We start from the raw sequence: 13,204 nt of genomic DNA, 5'->3' as shown, positions 1-13,204 counted from the left end.
CTTAGCTTCCCTGGCTGCTTCAAGATTCAGCCCAAATACCCCATATACCATCTTCCTGATATCCCTAACTGCTATTGCCATCCTTTCCAAACTACTTTATATTTAACTCCTTTGTATGTATTTGTATTTTACAACTTTACATTTGTGCTGTTTATATTTTTGCATGTACTTCTTGTCTCCTCCATTAGAATATAAGTTCATTGCAAACAGAGATTGTCTCATTCTTTTTACTTGTATCTCCAGCATCCAACATAAGGCCTGGCCCATAAGCATGTAATAGGAAATAAGAAGGAAGAAATGGAATAAGCATTCATATAGCACTTACCACATGCCAGTCTCTGTGCTAAGTACTTTACAAATATCTCATTTGATCCTCTCAACAATCCTGGAGGTAGGTGCTATTGTTATTATTATTTTATACTTGAGGAAACTGAGGTTAAGTGAGGTACCCAAAGTCACACAGCTAATAAGTGTATGAGGCTGGATCTGAACTCAGGTCTTCCTGACTCCAGACTTAGCTTTTTTTCCAGCTTTCTATCTTTCTGGTGCTGTCTTTCAAAGGATCATGAAGCCTGCCTTGGAGTAGGGCTATACTAACAAAAAATAATATACCACAGGCTGGCATAGACATCTATTAGTAAAGACTCATGATCATTATAAACATTATATTTAACTAGAAGGTAAAAGTACGATATCATATGTCATATGTTTGTATCTGATCATAATGTATAATTACGATTCCCCATCCCTATGGATAGGATGATTCAAGTCTATAAAAATTAAGTGCCTGAAATGTGCTGCTAGACACTGGAGTAGATATTTATCAATCAATAAGGTAGTCCCCTGTCTCATGGAACTTACTATCTTGTGGAATTAGGGAGGAATCATAGAATATGGCACATATACAAATAACTATAAAAACAAAATAGAACATAAGTGCATAATAACAGTATGAAGGGCTATGTAGGGTTAAAGGAAGTTTAACTGAGATAATCAGGAGGACTTGGTGAAGGAAGTGCAATTTTAGCTTATTAGATTAGAACTGGATCATGAGGTATGGATAGAAACTCAACAGGCAAACGGAGTTCAAGAGAAAGGCATAGCATCATGGTGCCCAATACCCTAGGTCACCCAGTGCTACTCTGGGCAATCTCCATTTGAAATAGGACCCAGGAGGAAACTCAGAAGTTCACAATTCAAATATGCTGAACTACTCAGAATCTGATTCAGCTATCTTATACCAGTGCTCACTCTGTACAGGCATACACTAAGCATATATGTTGGGGAGGGGGACTGCCAACCATTCTCCTATCATAGTCTCTCTTCTCACCCCATAACCCTGCTCAGGACACTTACAAGATATGTGGTAACTGCTTAAGCTCTCAGCCACTTTCCCATTCACACTCAGGTCATTACATGTCCCTCTTCTCCCATTGGTGAGTTGCTTCCAGACCCTCCATGTAGGGACTAGCCTAGGCCAATCATGCTTCATTCTTCTCCCTGGTCTATGACCAGTGTGGGTACCTTCTCTTCTCTTCCTCCCTTTTCAGTTCCTTTTTATGTGTTGTCTTCTTCCATCAGAATGTAAGCTCCTTGAGAGTAAGGGCTTTCTTTTTGCTTGTATTTTTATCATCATTGCTTAGTACAATGCCTAGCACATTTATTGTTGTTGTTGTTCGGTCGTTTCAGTCCTGATTCTTCATGACCTCATTTGGGGTTTTCTTGGCAAAGATACTGGAGTGGTTTCCCATTTCCTTCTCCAGTTCATTTTACAGATGAGGAAACTGAGGCAAAGTTAAGTGACTTGCTCAGGGTCACATAGCTAGTGTTTGAGCCCAAATTTGAACCCAGGAAGATGGGTCTTCCTGATCCCAGGCCCAGCACTCTACCTTCCATCACCTAGCTGCTCCAGGTATGATGTATAGTTGGGAGTGTCTGGAATTAACAAAGAGGGGATACAAAGATAGTTCCTGTGACCCCAAATCCAATAAAACCCACCACTATGGAACTGGGACTTTGTCAAGACCCTCCAAAGATTGGAAAGTATTCCTAACTGTTTGTGAAGCACTAAGGTTGGGTCTGAAAAAGAATCGACCATTTTTTAAAGTTGATCACTAAGTTGCCAAACCAATTGTCCTAAGGTCAATCCAATTTAATCGTTAAAATGGCTTAAATAACTGGAGACAGAAGTGGGTGGATGAATGGGGGGGAGAGAAAGGAATGAAATTAATTAGGCCAATCACATGGCATCATCTTCATCTGTCGTCCACATGAAACAAGTGGAGGGAAGCCATCTATCAATTTCCATTACCAACACTCAAGTTTCTAAAGTAGCAAATTAGTAGATCTATTTGAATATACAAGCAGCTGGGTGGATGACCTAGAAGTACTGCTAGCACATGGTTGGCTCCCTGATATTGCCTATCAGATTTTGCCGCCTTCTCTCAGCCTGCAACCACGAGGCACCAAGGTGCAGGAAGAGCATCTTCGGTGGGCCAGGAACACGCTCTCACGCCTTCCTCCACGCCCTTATGCCTCTGAAAAAGAGAGAGAGAGAGATGGAGGGGCCGAGAGGACAATGAGCAATCAGGAAACAGGCCAAACGAAAAGCTTTCCACGCTAAAAAGCCCTTCCCCTAAATCTGTGTTTGGAAAGAATTTGGAATCGTCTAGGCAACCTCGAACGTGGCTCATGCCTGAGCACAGCGACCTCGAACTACATGTACATAGTGGAACTCGCCTTCCAAGAATCCAGCTCCGCCCCTGGACTTGAGACCCCATCCAGGGGCGCCGATTGGGTATCCCTCCAACCAATGGGAGGCCGCGTTCTGAACGAAGCCTCGAAGGCGCCTGCGCCAATTCAACTTGGGCTGTGACCGTTACCTGGGATACGCTTTGTAAACAGGAGAGCGGGAAGGATCCCGCCAGGCGAAGGGGGAGAGTTGGTGTTCCGGGCTCTGGTTTGAATCTCGGTTAAGTTCAGTAAGGAGTGCAGTGCTTTTCGTAAGCCAAGATGGTAAGTGGGACCTGGGGTTTGAAAGGTGAGGCACCCTAGGTGAGAAACTAGTTCCTGCCTGGGCACCCCCTCTTTTCCCTTTCTCCCCTGCTCGTATCCCTCTTCACTCCTCCCCCTTCTCCCTCTCCTTTCCTACCTCCTCCCCTTCCCCCCATCATCAAACTCTGCTACCCAGGAATCTGGAAATCTAGTTTATATCTAACAACACCAAGAAAGCTTGAAGATTTGCATTCCCCCACCCACCACCACCCCATTTAGTTAATTAACTTCTGCAACTACAGGCTTCCAGGCCTTTTGTTCTTTGGCACCCTGGGTGGGAAGGACACTATAAAATCTCAGCTTTGGAAGATTGGATTAGGTAGTTCTGGCTAGTCAGTAGATTTACTGGAATTATGTTAGGGGAGTTTGACAGTGATATTTAAGAAAAGCAGTTTGTGGGTAGGAAGAGGTCAGCGTGTTGACCTAATTTATACAGTTCTCTGAATTCATGAAGGAAAATAAAAGCACTATCTTCATTTCTTTGCAAACACTTGTCACAGTCAACTTTTAAGCTTAATGTTGACATTCATCTGAATGTTTTTCATCCTCTAATCTTTCCTCCTGTCCTCCAATTCATTACCTCTTCTTTTCTTCTCTCCTTTCCCTTCCTCTTTCCTTACACTCCATTTCAAAGGATGGAAAATAACATAAAATCACTTGTTATAAGATTTTATGTAAGGATGATTATAATAATAGCTGACATATAGCACTTTAAGGTTTGCAAAGTTTTTTTTTTTTAATAAGCATCTTTGATCCTTACAGTTTAGGTTTGATAACTGGAGTTTTATGGAAAAAATAAGGAAACATAAATGGTGTTATTTTTCATTTTAGGCCACCTCAGAAAAACAAAAGTTGAGTGTTGCAGAAAAACATCAGAAAACAGTAAATGAAAACTTCTTTAAGAAGGTACAAATCGAAGGGCAAGTAAAGCTTGGAGAACAAGTCAGAATACAGAAGATGATGATAGCAAATGATGAACGTATTGCACGGAAAAGAATCCTCCGATTACTACAGGATGAACAATTTGAATTAGACATGGAAGAGGCTATTCAAAAGGTAAGTGCTTCCCAATATAGTATCTCAGATTACTTTTTCTTCCCATTTCTATTGAGAAACCATGAATGCATGCAGCTAATGTTGATTACAGTCCATTGAAAATGATACAGGTAATAATCGTAATAATAATTCATACTTACATAGGACTTTAAGATGTACAAAATGCTTTCGTCACAATAACCTTATAATAAGGTTATGTAATGGAAAGCTGTAATTTTTAACTTGCACTTCTTTTTCATAGAACTGTACCATTCTACTTCCATTAAGCTCTACAGATGGGAACTTGTGATTTTTAAAATATGTGCTTTAAGCTTTAGTTTACTGAAGTAAGAAAAATGAATATTGTTTAATCTTAATACAAAGATCTGTGATCTCATTTCTGTGGGTCCTTTGTACATCTCACGACCTCTCTTCGTCTTCTCCTGTGCAAGTCTTTTTCTTGTCTTTCCTTAATTCTTTCATAGATGATTGACCCAATGAAATGGAAGCTACCTTCTGGATCTTTTATTCTCTTTGAGATACGACTGTGGCACTTGTTTTTTTAATCTTTTGTCTCGTATTAAAGATTCAGGGATTTTAAGATCCCGCTAAATATATTTGTTGATGATTTCAAAGAATCTTTAAATCAGTAGACTAAAATACAGCCTGACTCTCCTTCAATAAATTGTCTCCCATATGCAATAAGATTACACAAAATTTCTTGAAAGAGTTAGCAACAGAAATAACCTTATTTGACCTTCTCATTGTTAATATCAAGCAATGAATAAAACAAAGATATATACTTGCAAAGAGTGTTTGCCACTGTCATAGAGTACGTCCAACACAAAATGCAAATAGAAGAAAGATTCCTTATAGATTCTGAAGATTTTTTCTTTGGAGATAACACTGTGCGATTGCATCAAGTTTCTGAATACTATAAAGTTAACCCAGGGAGATCCAGAGCAACTCAGAAGAGCTTAACTTAACGGTTCATACAAGATAAACCAACTCGAAGAATGATGCCTTATGATTACAGTTGGAAGAATAACCCTTTGAATTGGCCCATTCAGTACATATATTTCGGGCACACCTTACAGATGGATAGTAAGCTGGATCTAGACTTAACAGGCAAAGACAGTGGGTTGTTTTGAATTTAGAAAATTGTGCAGTGATTTCCACCATCCCAGGCTGTTCCTGAAACAAAAATTCATCTTTTCAACATCATTTTTCCCCTAACTGAACCCTATAATCCGAAGAATCAAAATTGTGGATAGCCCAAAGGGCATCACGAAGAGAATTATGGTGGACATAAATAGCAACATATTACCAATAATGACTTGCATAAAGATGTGGTCTAAAATATCTTCCAGAGTATGATAGGAAAAAGAGATGGGTCTGTCATTTATTAAGAGCAAGAAATAAAAGACAGAAAGCACAGGTGCTGTTTCAGTATCCAATGATTATTAAAAGACCAGTAGGAAAGCCTCTAGTGCACTTACAGAGGTATAGGGGTAAGGCATTGACAAGAATTGCACTGGATGAAAAGGTATAGATAGGTTATTGTAGGAAATACCCAAATTTATGAAATCATAGATCCATTGAAATATTGATGTATGTGTGTAAGGCTCTATGCCTTACATCCTTATCTGTACTTTGTAAAAGCAACATATCATTCCATTCAGTCGTAAGACTTGGTTCAAATTATACTAGTAATGCTTATATTGCTTCCTTTCCTTAAACACTTTGCCTCAATATGACTCTTCTATGGCTAGAAACACTAGTTCACTCTCTTGGTGAAAGTTTCTCACTTCTGTGGTTCAGATGCATTACCTTTCCTGCTGTGCTAACAAGAGTGTTTAATTAGTATTCTTTATTAAACATCCACCTTATGCAGAGCAGTCTACAAGGTAGTCTGTAGGGAGTTACCAAAAATAGAAGATGTAGCTCTTGCTTTTGAAGAGCTTTAGTTTAATTCAATTAAACAATCATTTACTGTGTTCAAGACACTGCTACTGCTAGAATCTGGGGATATGAAAAACAAAAATGAAACACGCTCTGCCCTCAAAGAGAATGTTACATTCCTGCTGAAATTGCAATAGAAAAACTAATAAACCGACTCTTATTGAAATACAATTTTCTAATTCTGGAGAAGGAAATCTAAAATTATTTTCTTTGGGTAGGCAGAAGAAAACAAAAAGATGAAGGCAGTGCAGCTGGAACAAGAACAGAAATTGGCTACAGAGCTGGCAAAACTAAAAAATGAAAGTTTAAAGGATGAAAAAATGAGGCAACAAATAAGAGAAAACAGGTATCTTTATTTCTTTAAATTGCAAATCATGTATAAAATTTAATTTTGTGTGATTCAACACAGTATTAATTTGTAATATAATAGTTTGAATCAAAATTTTCTATAGAATGATAATTAAAGCCATTTTATGCTGCAGATATTTATAAGCACTAGAACATTCATCTCAAAGGGAAAGGAAATATTTTAAATGGCTTTAAATATTTAAATGGATAAATTTTATGCTGGTAGAAAATATTTTTTAATATTTAACCTAAATAAGTATACAACTTTCATATTTTTTTTATATGAAACTTGAAAAACATGACATTACACTGAATAGTAGAAATGCCTTGACTAAGACAATTCCAAAGGAGTCATAATGAAAAATGCCATCCATCTCCAGAGAAAGAACTGATGGAGTCTGAATGTAGATCAAAGCATACTATTTCTCAGTTTCTTGTGTGTGTATGTGCTTTTTTGATCTGTGTTTTCTTTTATAACATAATAGGGAAATAAGTTTTTCATTAGTGCACATATATAACCTATATCAAATTGCTTGCCATCTCAGGGAGAGAAGGAGAAAGAGAATTTTTAAAAATGAATGTTAAAAAATGTTCTTACATGTAATTGGAAAAAATAAAATATTATTAAAACCGAAAGAGAAATCAGAAGAAAAAGAAACACCTTGATTAGCTGTAACCCAGCTAATCAGAAAACTAAACTAAGTAGGATTTTTCTCTCTTGCAATCCTATTTTCAAGTGATAAGTAATTAAGCTAATATCTAGGACATATCAGAAAATTAAAAGACAACATGTCCTCATCACAGTATTTATCCAGCTCAAATCTGCAATACTTTCTTAGCATCACTAGAGCAGGAAGTCCACAGTGTTTAAATAAAGTGTCTTCCAGAAGTTTATTTGTAAGTCTGTCAAGAGTTTGGAACACATTTTGGCATACCTTTTTTCATTAGCTAACATTTACTGAGTACCTTGTATATGCAAGGCACTGTGTGGAGAGCTGTGAAGTACACAAAGATTTATAAAACATGGTTCCTGTATTCCAGACATTTAGAATCTTGTAGAAAAAATAACACGGGTGAAGAACCCGTGATACAAAGCAGTATATAAAAAGTACCACAATAGTGGTATACTTAATACTGAACAGGACTTTAAAAAAGGAACAGATCACCTTAGGTGAAGCAATCAGGGAAGACTTGATGGAGCAGAGAGAAGTAGAAAATGTTTACGTTTCCATGCTAGCCAAAAGCCTATTTTACTGTATTTCAAATACTATCTTCTTGCAATGTAAAAATATTGTAGTAGAAAACAATAATGTTGCAGATATATGGTACTTCAACTACATCATGGACTAAAATGGACTTTTTAGTGGAAAAAGGCATCCTCTCCCCCCAACCCCCATCCTCACTGTATTAACCCTATTCTTTTTTTGCTTCTTTTTTTTTTTGGTGGGGCAATGGGGTGAAGTGTCATGCCTAGGGTCACACAACTAGTAAGTGTCGAGTGTCTGAGGCCAATTTTGAACTCAGGTCTTCCTGAATCCAGGGCTAGTGCTCTAGCCACTGCGCCATCTAGCGGCCCCAACCCCTCTTCTTTTTTTTCCTTAATAGCATTTTTTTCCAATTACATGTAAAGATAGTTTTCAAAATTCATTTTTGTAGAATTTTAAGTTCCAAATTTTTCTCCCTTCCTCCCTCCCCAAGACAGCAAGCAGTCTGATATAGATTATACATGTACAATCATGTTAAACTTGTTTCCATATTAGTCATGTTGTGAACGAAGAATCAGAACCAAAGGGAAAAGCCATGAGAAAGGGAAAAAAAACCCCAAAAGTGAAAATAGAATTCTTCGATCCAAATTCAGATTCCATAGTTCTTTCTCTGGATGTGTTTAACACCTATTCTTACCACTCTAGCCCCAAGGGCACCTTAGAAAGAGAAGGAAACACTTCTGCTCTGGGAATATGTCTTTTCCTGCCATGACATGGCCACATTTGTATTTATGGGATGTTCTGAAGTTGAGTATAATTTTGAAAATACAGTGAAAATTGAGACGTTGAACTAGATTGTTTCTGAGGTCCCTTCCAACTCAAACTAAACTCTAAATAATCTTCTCATGGAACAGATTTGACGATATATATATATATATGTATATATATATATGTATGTATATATATATGTATATGTATATAGCATTTAAGACCTTCCATAATCTGGCTTTAACCTACCTTTTCAGTTTTTCCTCATTCTAATCACCTTCATGAACTTTGCATTCCAGCCAAATTAGACTATTAGCTGTTCCTCAAACTATATACTCTGTCTTCTACCTCCATACATTCCCATGTCCTTGGCTGGAATGCACTCTCTCCTTATCTTGTCTGTTTATAACCCTTGTCTTCCTTAGAAATTAATTTCCTACCTTCTCTTATGAAGTGAGCCTGCCTGGATCTTCCCTAGTTATGGTCTCCCTCCCTCCTCCAGTTACCTTATATTATACTTGTTCTATATCCCAGTAGAATGTAAGCCCCCTCAAGGTAGAGAATATTTTACTTTTGTTATTGTATCCCTATTACCTAGCATAATGGCTTGCATATAGAATGTGTTTAATATATTTCTATGGTGATATTAATTCTGTAATACTACAGTGTTTAGAATGGCTCAGGAGTACAATTTCTTTAGTCATCAAAAAAATCTAATTACATTTAATATGGTGTTTTAACTAAGGCAGAAAAGTGTATCAGCACACAAAAATATTTTAGTTAAGTATAGAAACAAAATGTTTTCTGGTTAATAGCTTAGTCTCTGAGCATTTTGGTTAATTAAGGTTTTATTAAAGTTGTATTATAACATATTTCTTGTAATTTTATATACTTTTTTTTTTTAGTGAGGCAATCGGGGTTAAGTGACTTGCCCAAGGTCACACAGATAGTACGTGTCAAGTGTTTGGTCTGAGGCCGGATTTGAACTCAGGTCCTCCTGACTTCAGGGCCGGTGCTCTATCCACTGCGCCACCTAGCTGCCCCTATATATATATACTTTTTAAAATCCAATTCAATAAATAGTTATTAAATACTATGCACAGATCACTGTGTTAAACACTGATGAAAGATAAAAATTTTAGATAAAGGATCTGTTTCCTGACCTCATGGAGTTTATAGGCCAACAGGAAACACACAAATGTATACATATATATTTATGTATGTATATATACAAATATATGTATATATACATACATTTATATTTAATCACATTATTTAGTGAATGCTGGTTTTGTGAAATGTTGGTTTTGCAAAAGTCTGTTTTTGAATTTTTGGAAAAGAATAAGGAAAACATGTTTTAATATAATTCAAATTTGGTATTTAATATATTGTATATACTAAATCAAACATAGATTCTTGAATAGTTCTTAAAGAAAATAAATTATCTAATGTCTCTTATTGGTTAAATGAATTTTTTAAACAGTCTTGAACTTCGAGAATTGGAGAAAAAATTGAAAGCAGCTTACATGAATAAAGAAAGGGCTGCACAAATTGCTGAAAAAGAAGCCATCAACTATGAGAGGATGGTAATACTTTTTTCTTAAGACATGTAGTAATTTTATTGTATGTGGATAGTTCTGAAATAAACTATAGCTAAAGTCATAACATTTCTTTTGCCCTGCTATGCTTAGTTTCATCCCTTTACAAAATATTTAAATTATCAAAATATAATATATTAACATTCCTAAGCCACTGATATCCATAAAAATAAAACAGTAGAAGACAGGCAAAAAAATAGTGTGTGTGTGTGTGTGTGTGTGTGTGTGTGTGTGTGTGTTATGTCCACACATACTCAGATGCTCAAAAGGATCTGTGATCTTATTGATGTGGATGTTTCTTCCAGTGATGCAAATTACAGTCCATCACTGCCTGCCCAGTAAGTTCACCACAGGCAATCCACTGAACAAGCTAAAGGGGTTTTTTCTGATTTTGAGGATATTAGGGAAGCAAATGGGTTGTCCTATTTCGCGTCCACATGGTCCACATGATCAGCCTATCTCCTTTTTTTTTTGATCAAATAATTCTTTAAATGACCTTCTTTACTCTTAATTCTTCTTAGTTCCTTGTGTGTTAGGTACTGTAGTCTTCTCATACCCACCATGTACCTCTCTATTGCCCTCTGAGTGATTTTTAAATTATTATTATTTTTTTGTTTGCTTTTTGGGAGGCAATCCTGTGGTTAAGTGACTTGCCCAGGGTCACACAGCTAGTAAGTGTCAAGTGTCTGAGTTCAAATCTCAGGTCCTCTTGACTCTAAGACCAGAGCTCTATCCACTGTGCCACCTGGGTGCCCCAATTTTTTAATTCTTTAGAGACTATGTAGTGTTCTATGATTTAGGCATACAGCAACATTGGTAGAATATAGGTATTAAAAAGATGGACCCCTATTTCTGAGAGAAGATTTTTAAGGGAATTCCACCTTGTTCTCCTTGTCCTGTTACTCTTTGCCCAATTCATCGTCCATTTATACTGTATTCCAAGACCTATATGCTGATAGAGCTCAAGAGATTGTCCATCTAACTGCATGTCATCATCTGGACAGGAAGCATATGTGTGTGAATGCATGTATGTATGTATATATGACACCTTTCTACTACCCACTACCCTTGTAGTTGTTGATTTACTAGATGATCTTCATTTTTAGTTTCTTGGAGTGTGATTTCTAGTAATATTTTCATTACAGCAAAATAATTAGGTTATTATTTGAAGTTCATTATAATGGATTTTTACTCATTAAATATCTTCTTACAAATTGAATAATTTATACACACACACGCAGTGCAGAGTTTATTAAATAAGATACTATCATTCCATTCTTGATGTCATGATTGTAGGGAGAATGGGGGCACATAACGGTGAAGAGGATGAAGAAAGCATAGGCAGCATCTTTCATTGCACATAGGACATTCTTCTAGGATCCTTCCAAACAGCTGATTAAATGATGACTGATTCTGCCAATGTTTCTTTTCTGTTCTTTCCTTCCTGTCCTGTCTTGTCTCATTGTGGTATCACTGGATCAAAGGATATGCACAATTGAGTTTTTTGTTTTTTTCAGGTACAGCTCCAAATTACTTTATAAAATGGCTAGATTAATTCACAATTCCACCAACAGTGCATTAGCATGCTTTTCCTCCCACAACTTTTCTAAAAATTGTCATTTTCCTTTTTTATTATCTTTACCAATCTAATAGGTATAAGGTGGAACTTCACCATCATTTAAATGTGCATTTTTCTTGATATTAGTGATTTAGATTTTTTTTTTCATATGGCTGTTGGTATCTTCTTTTTCTTCCTTTGAGAACTTCCTGTTCTTAGTCATTTAGCTATTAGGGAATGGCTTTTGTTCTTGTATATTTGAATCAATTCCTTACATAGCTTAGATAACAGACCTTTAATAGAGAAATTTGCTACAAAGATTTTTTTCCCAAGCTAATTGTTTCCCTTTTCATTTTAACTAAATTGATCCTATTTGTGCAGAAGCTTTTCAACGTTAAGTAGTAAAAATTGTCTATTTTATCTTAAGTGATCCTCTTTAATCTTTTCTTTGGTCATGAACTCTTCTCCTATTCATAGTTGTTTATCTCTTCACTTGTTACTCTTACTTTTTTCATATGACCTTTTATAACTAGGTCACATATTTGTTTGTAGCTTATTGTTGGAATAAGGTGTGAGACATTGGTCTTTATCTAGTTTCTGTCAGACTGCTTTCCAATTTCTCCAGAAATTTTTGTTGAAGTGTGAGTCCTTACCTTAGTACTTTTGTAGTCTTTGGATTTATAAAATATTGTGCTGCTTTTTTTGTATAGTTGATCTAATCCTAATTTTTCTACTTTTTAACCACTGCCAAATAGTGTTGATAACTGATGCTTTGTAGTGCAAGTTTCAGATTTGGTACTGCTAGGCCCCTTTCTTCTTACTTTTTTTTCGTATTATTTCTTTAGATAATCTTGACATTTTACTCTAGTTGAATTTTATTATATTTTTTTCTCAGTCTGTAAAGTAATCCTATAGTTTGGAATGGCAATGAATAAGTAAATTGATTTAGGTAGTATTGTCATTTTTATTAAATTGGCACAGCCAAACAATGATCAGTGAATATCTTTCCATTTATTTAGGTCTGTATTTCTGTAAAGAGTGTTTTGTGGTTGGATTAATATAGTTCCTCTATAATTTGGTATGTGGACTCTCAAATACTTTGTACATTTTGTAGTTATTTTGAATGAAATTTCTCCATCTCTTCCTGCTAGGTTTTGTTGGTAATATATAGAAAAGCTGATGATCTATGTGAATTTATTTTATATCTTGAAACTTTGCTAAAATTAATTGTTTCAATTAATTTTTTGGTTGACACCCTAGGGTTCTCTAAGTAGATCATCATATAATCTGCCAAAACAAACAACAAACCCACCCAGTGATTTTGATTCTCTTCACTGATACTTATTACTTCAATTTACTTTTCTTATTGATATAGTTAGCATTTTTAAAACTTTACCAAATAATAGTGGTAATAATGGACATCCTTGTTTTACTCCTAATTATATTAGAAAGACCTTTTAATACTTTCTCCATTATATATAATGCTGGCTCTTGGATTTAGATACTCTTTACCATATCAGGAAAAGGTACATTTATGTTTATGCTTTTTTTAGTGTTTTTAACAAAAACCCGTGTCATGTTTTTTCAAAAACTTTCTTCTGCATATTTTGATAAGATAAGGTGATTTAAAATTATTTTTATATTAATATAGTCTTATTTTTATAATTTTTTATTTT

At 35.6% G+C, this 13,204-nt stretch overlaps 1 protein-coding gene across 2 annotated transcripts in view; it reads left to right on the top strand.

Annotated features, from left to right (window-relative positions):
* Window positions 1–2,902: 2,902 nt before the first annotated feature.
* MNS1 (meiosis specific nuclear structural 1) overlaps window positions 2,903–13,204 on the top strand; it is a 56,147-nt gene continuing 45,845 nt past the window's right edge. For both annotated transcript variants that reach the window (XR_003567197.1, XM_027840875.1), the window contains exons 1-4: window positions 2,903–3,015; window positions 3,886–4,110; window positions 6,270–6,397; window positions 9,856–9,958. Coding sequence is in view for 1 of the 2 variants with exons in the window: in XM_027840875.1 (XP_027696676.1) it covers window positions 3,013–3,015; window positions 3,886–4,110; window positions 6,270–6,397; window positions 9,856–9,958 (459 nt within the window). In the remaining variant the exon portion in view is untranslated. The remainder of the gene's footprint in view (window positions 3,016–3,885; window positions 4,111–6,269; window positions 6,398–9,855; window positions 9,959–13,204) is intronic.

This window comes from Vombatus ursinus, unplaced genomic scaffold (genome assembly GCF_900497805.2).
Source record: "Vombatus ursinus unplaced genomic scaffold, bare-nosed wombat genome assembly UNPS02014848.1, whole genome shotgun sequence".
Classification (NCBI taxonomy): domain Eukaryota; kingdom Metazoa; phylum Chordata; class Mammalia; order Diprotodontia; family Vombatidae; genus Vombatus; species Vombatus ursinus.
Note: the sequence above shows the minus strand (reverse complement) of the source record. Positions and strands in the feature narration are given on the sequence as shown.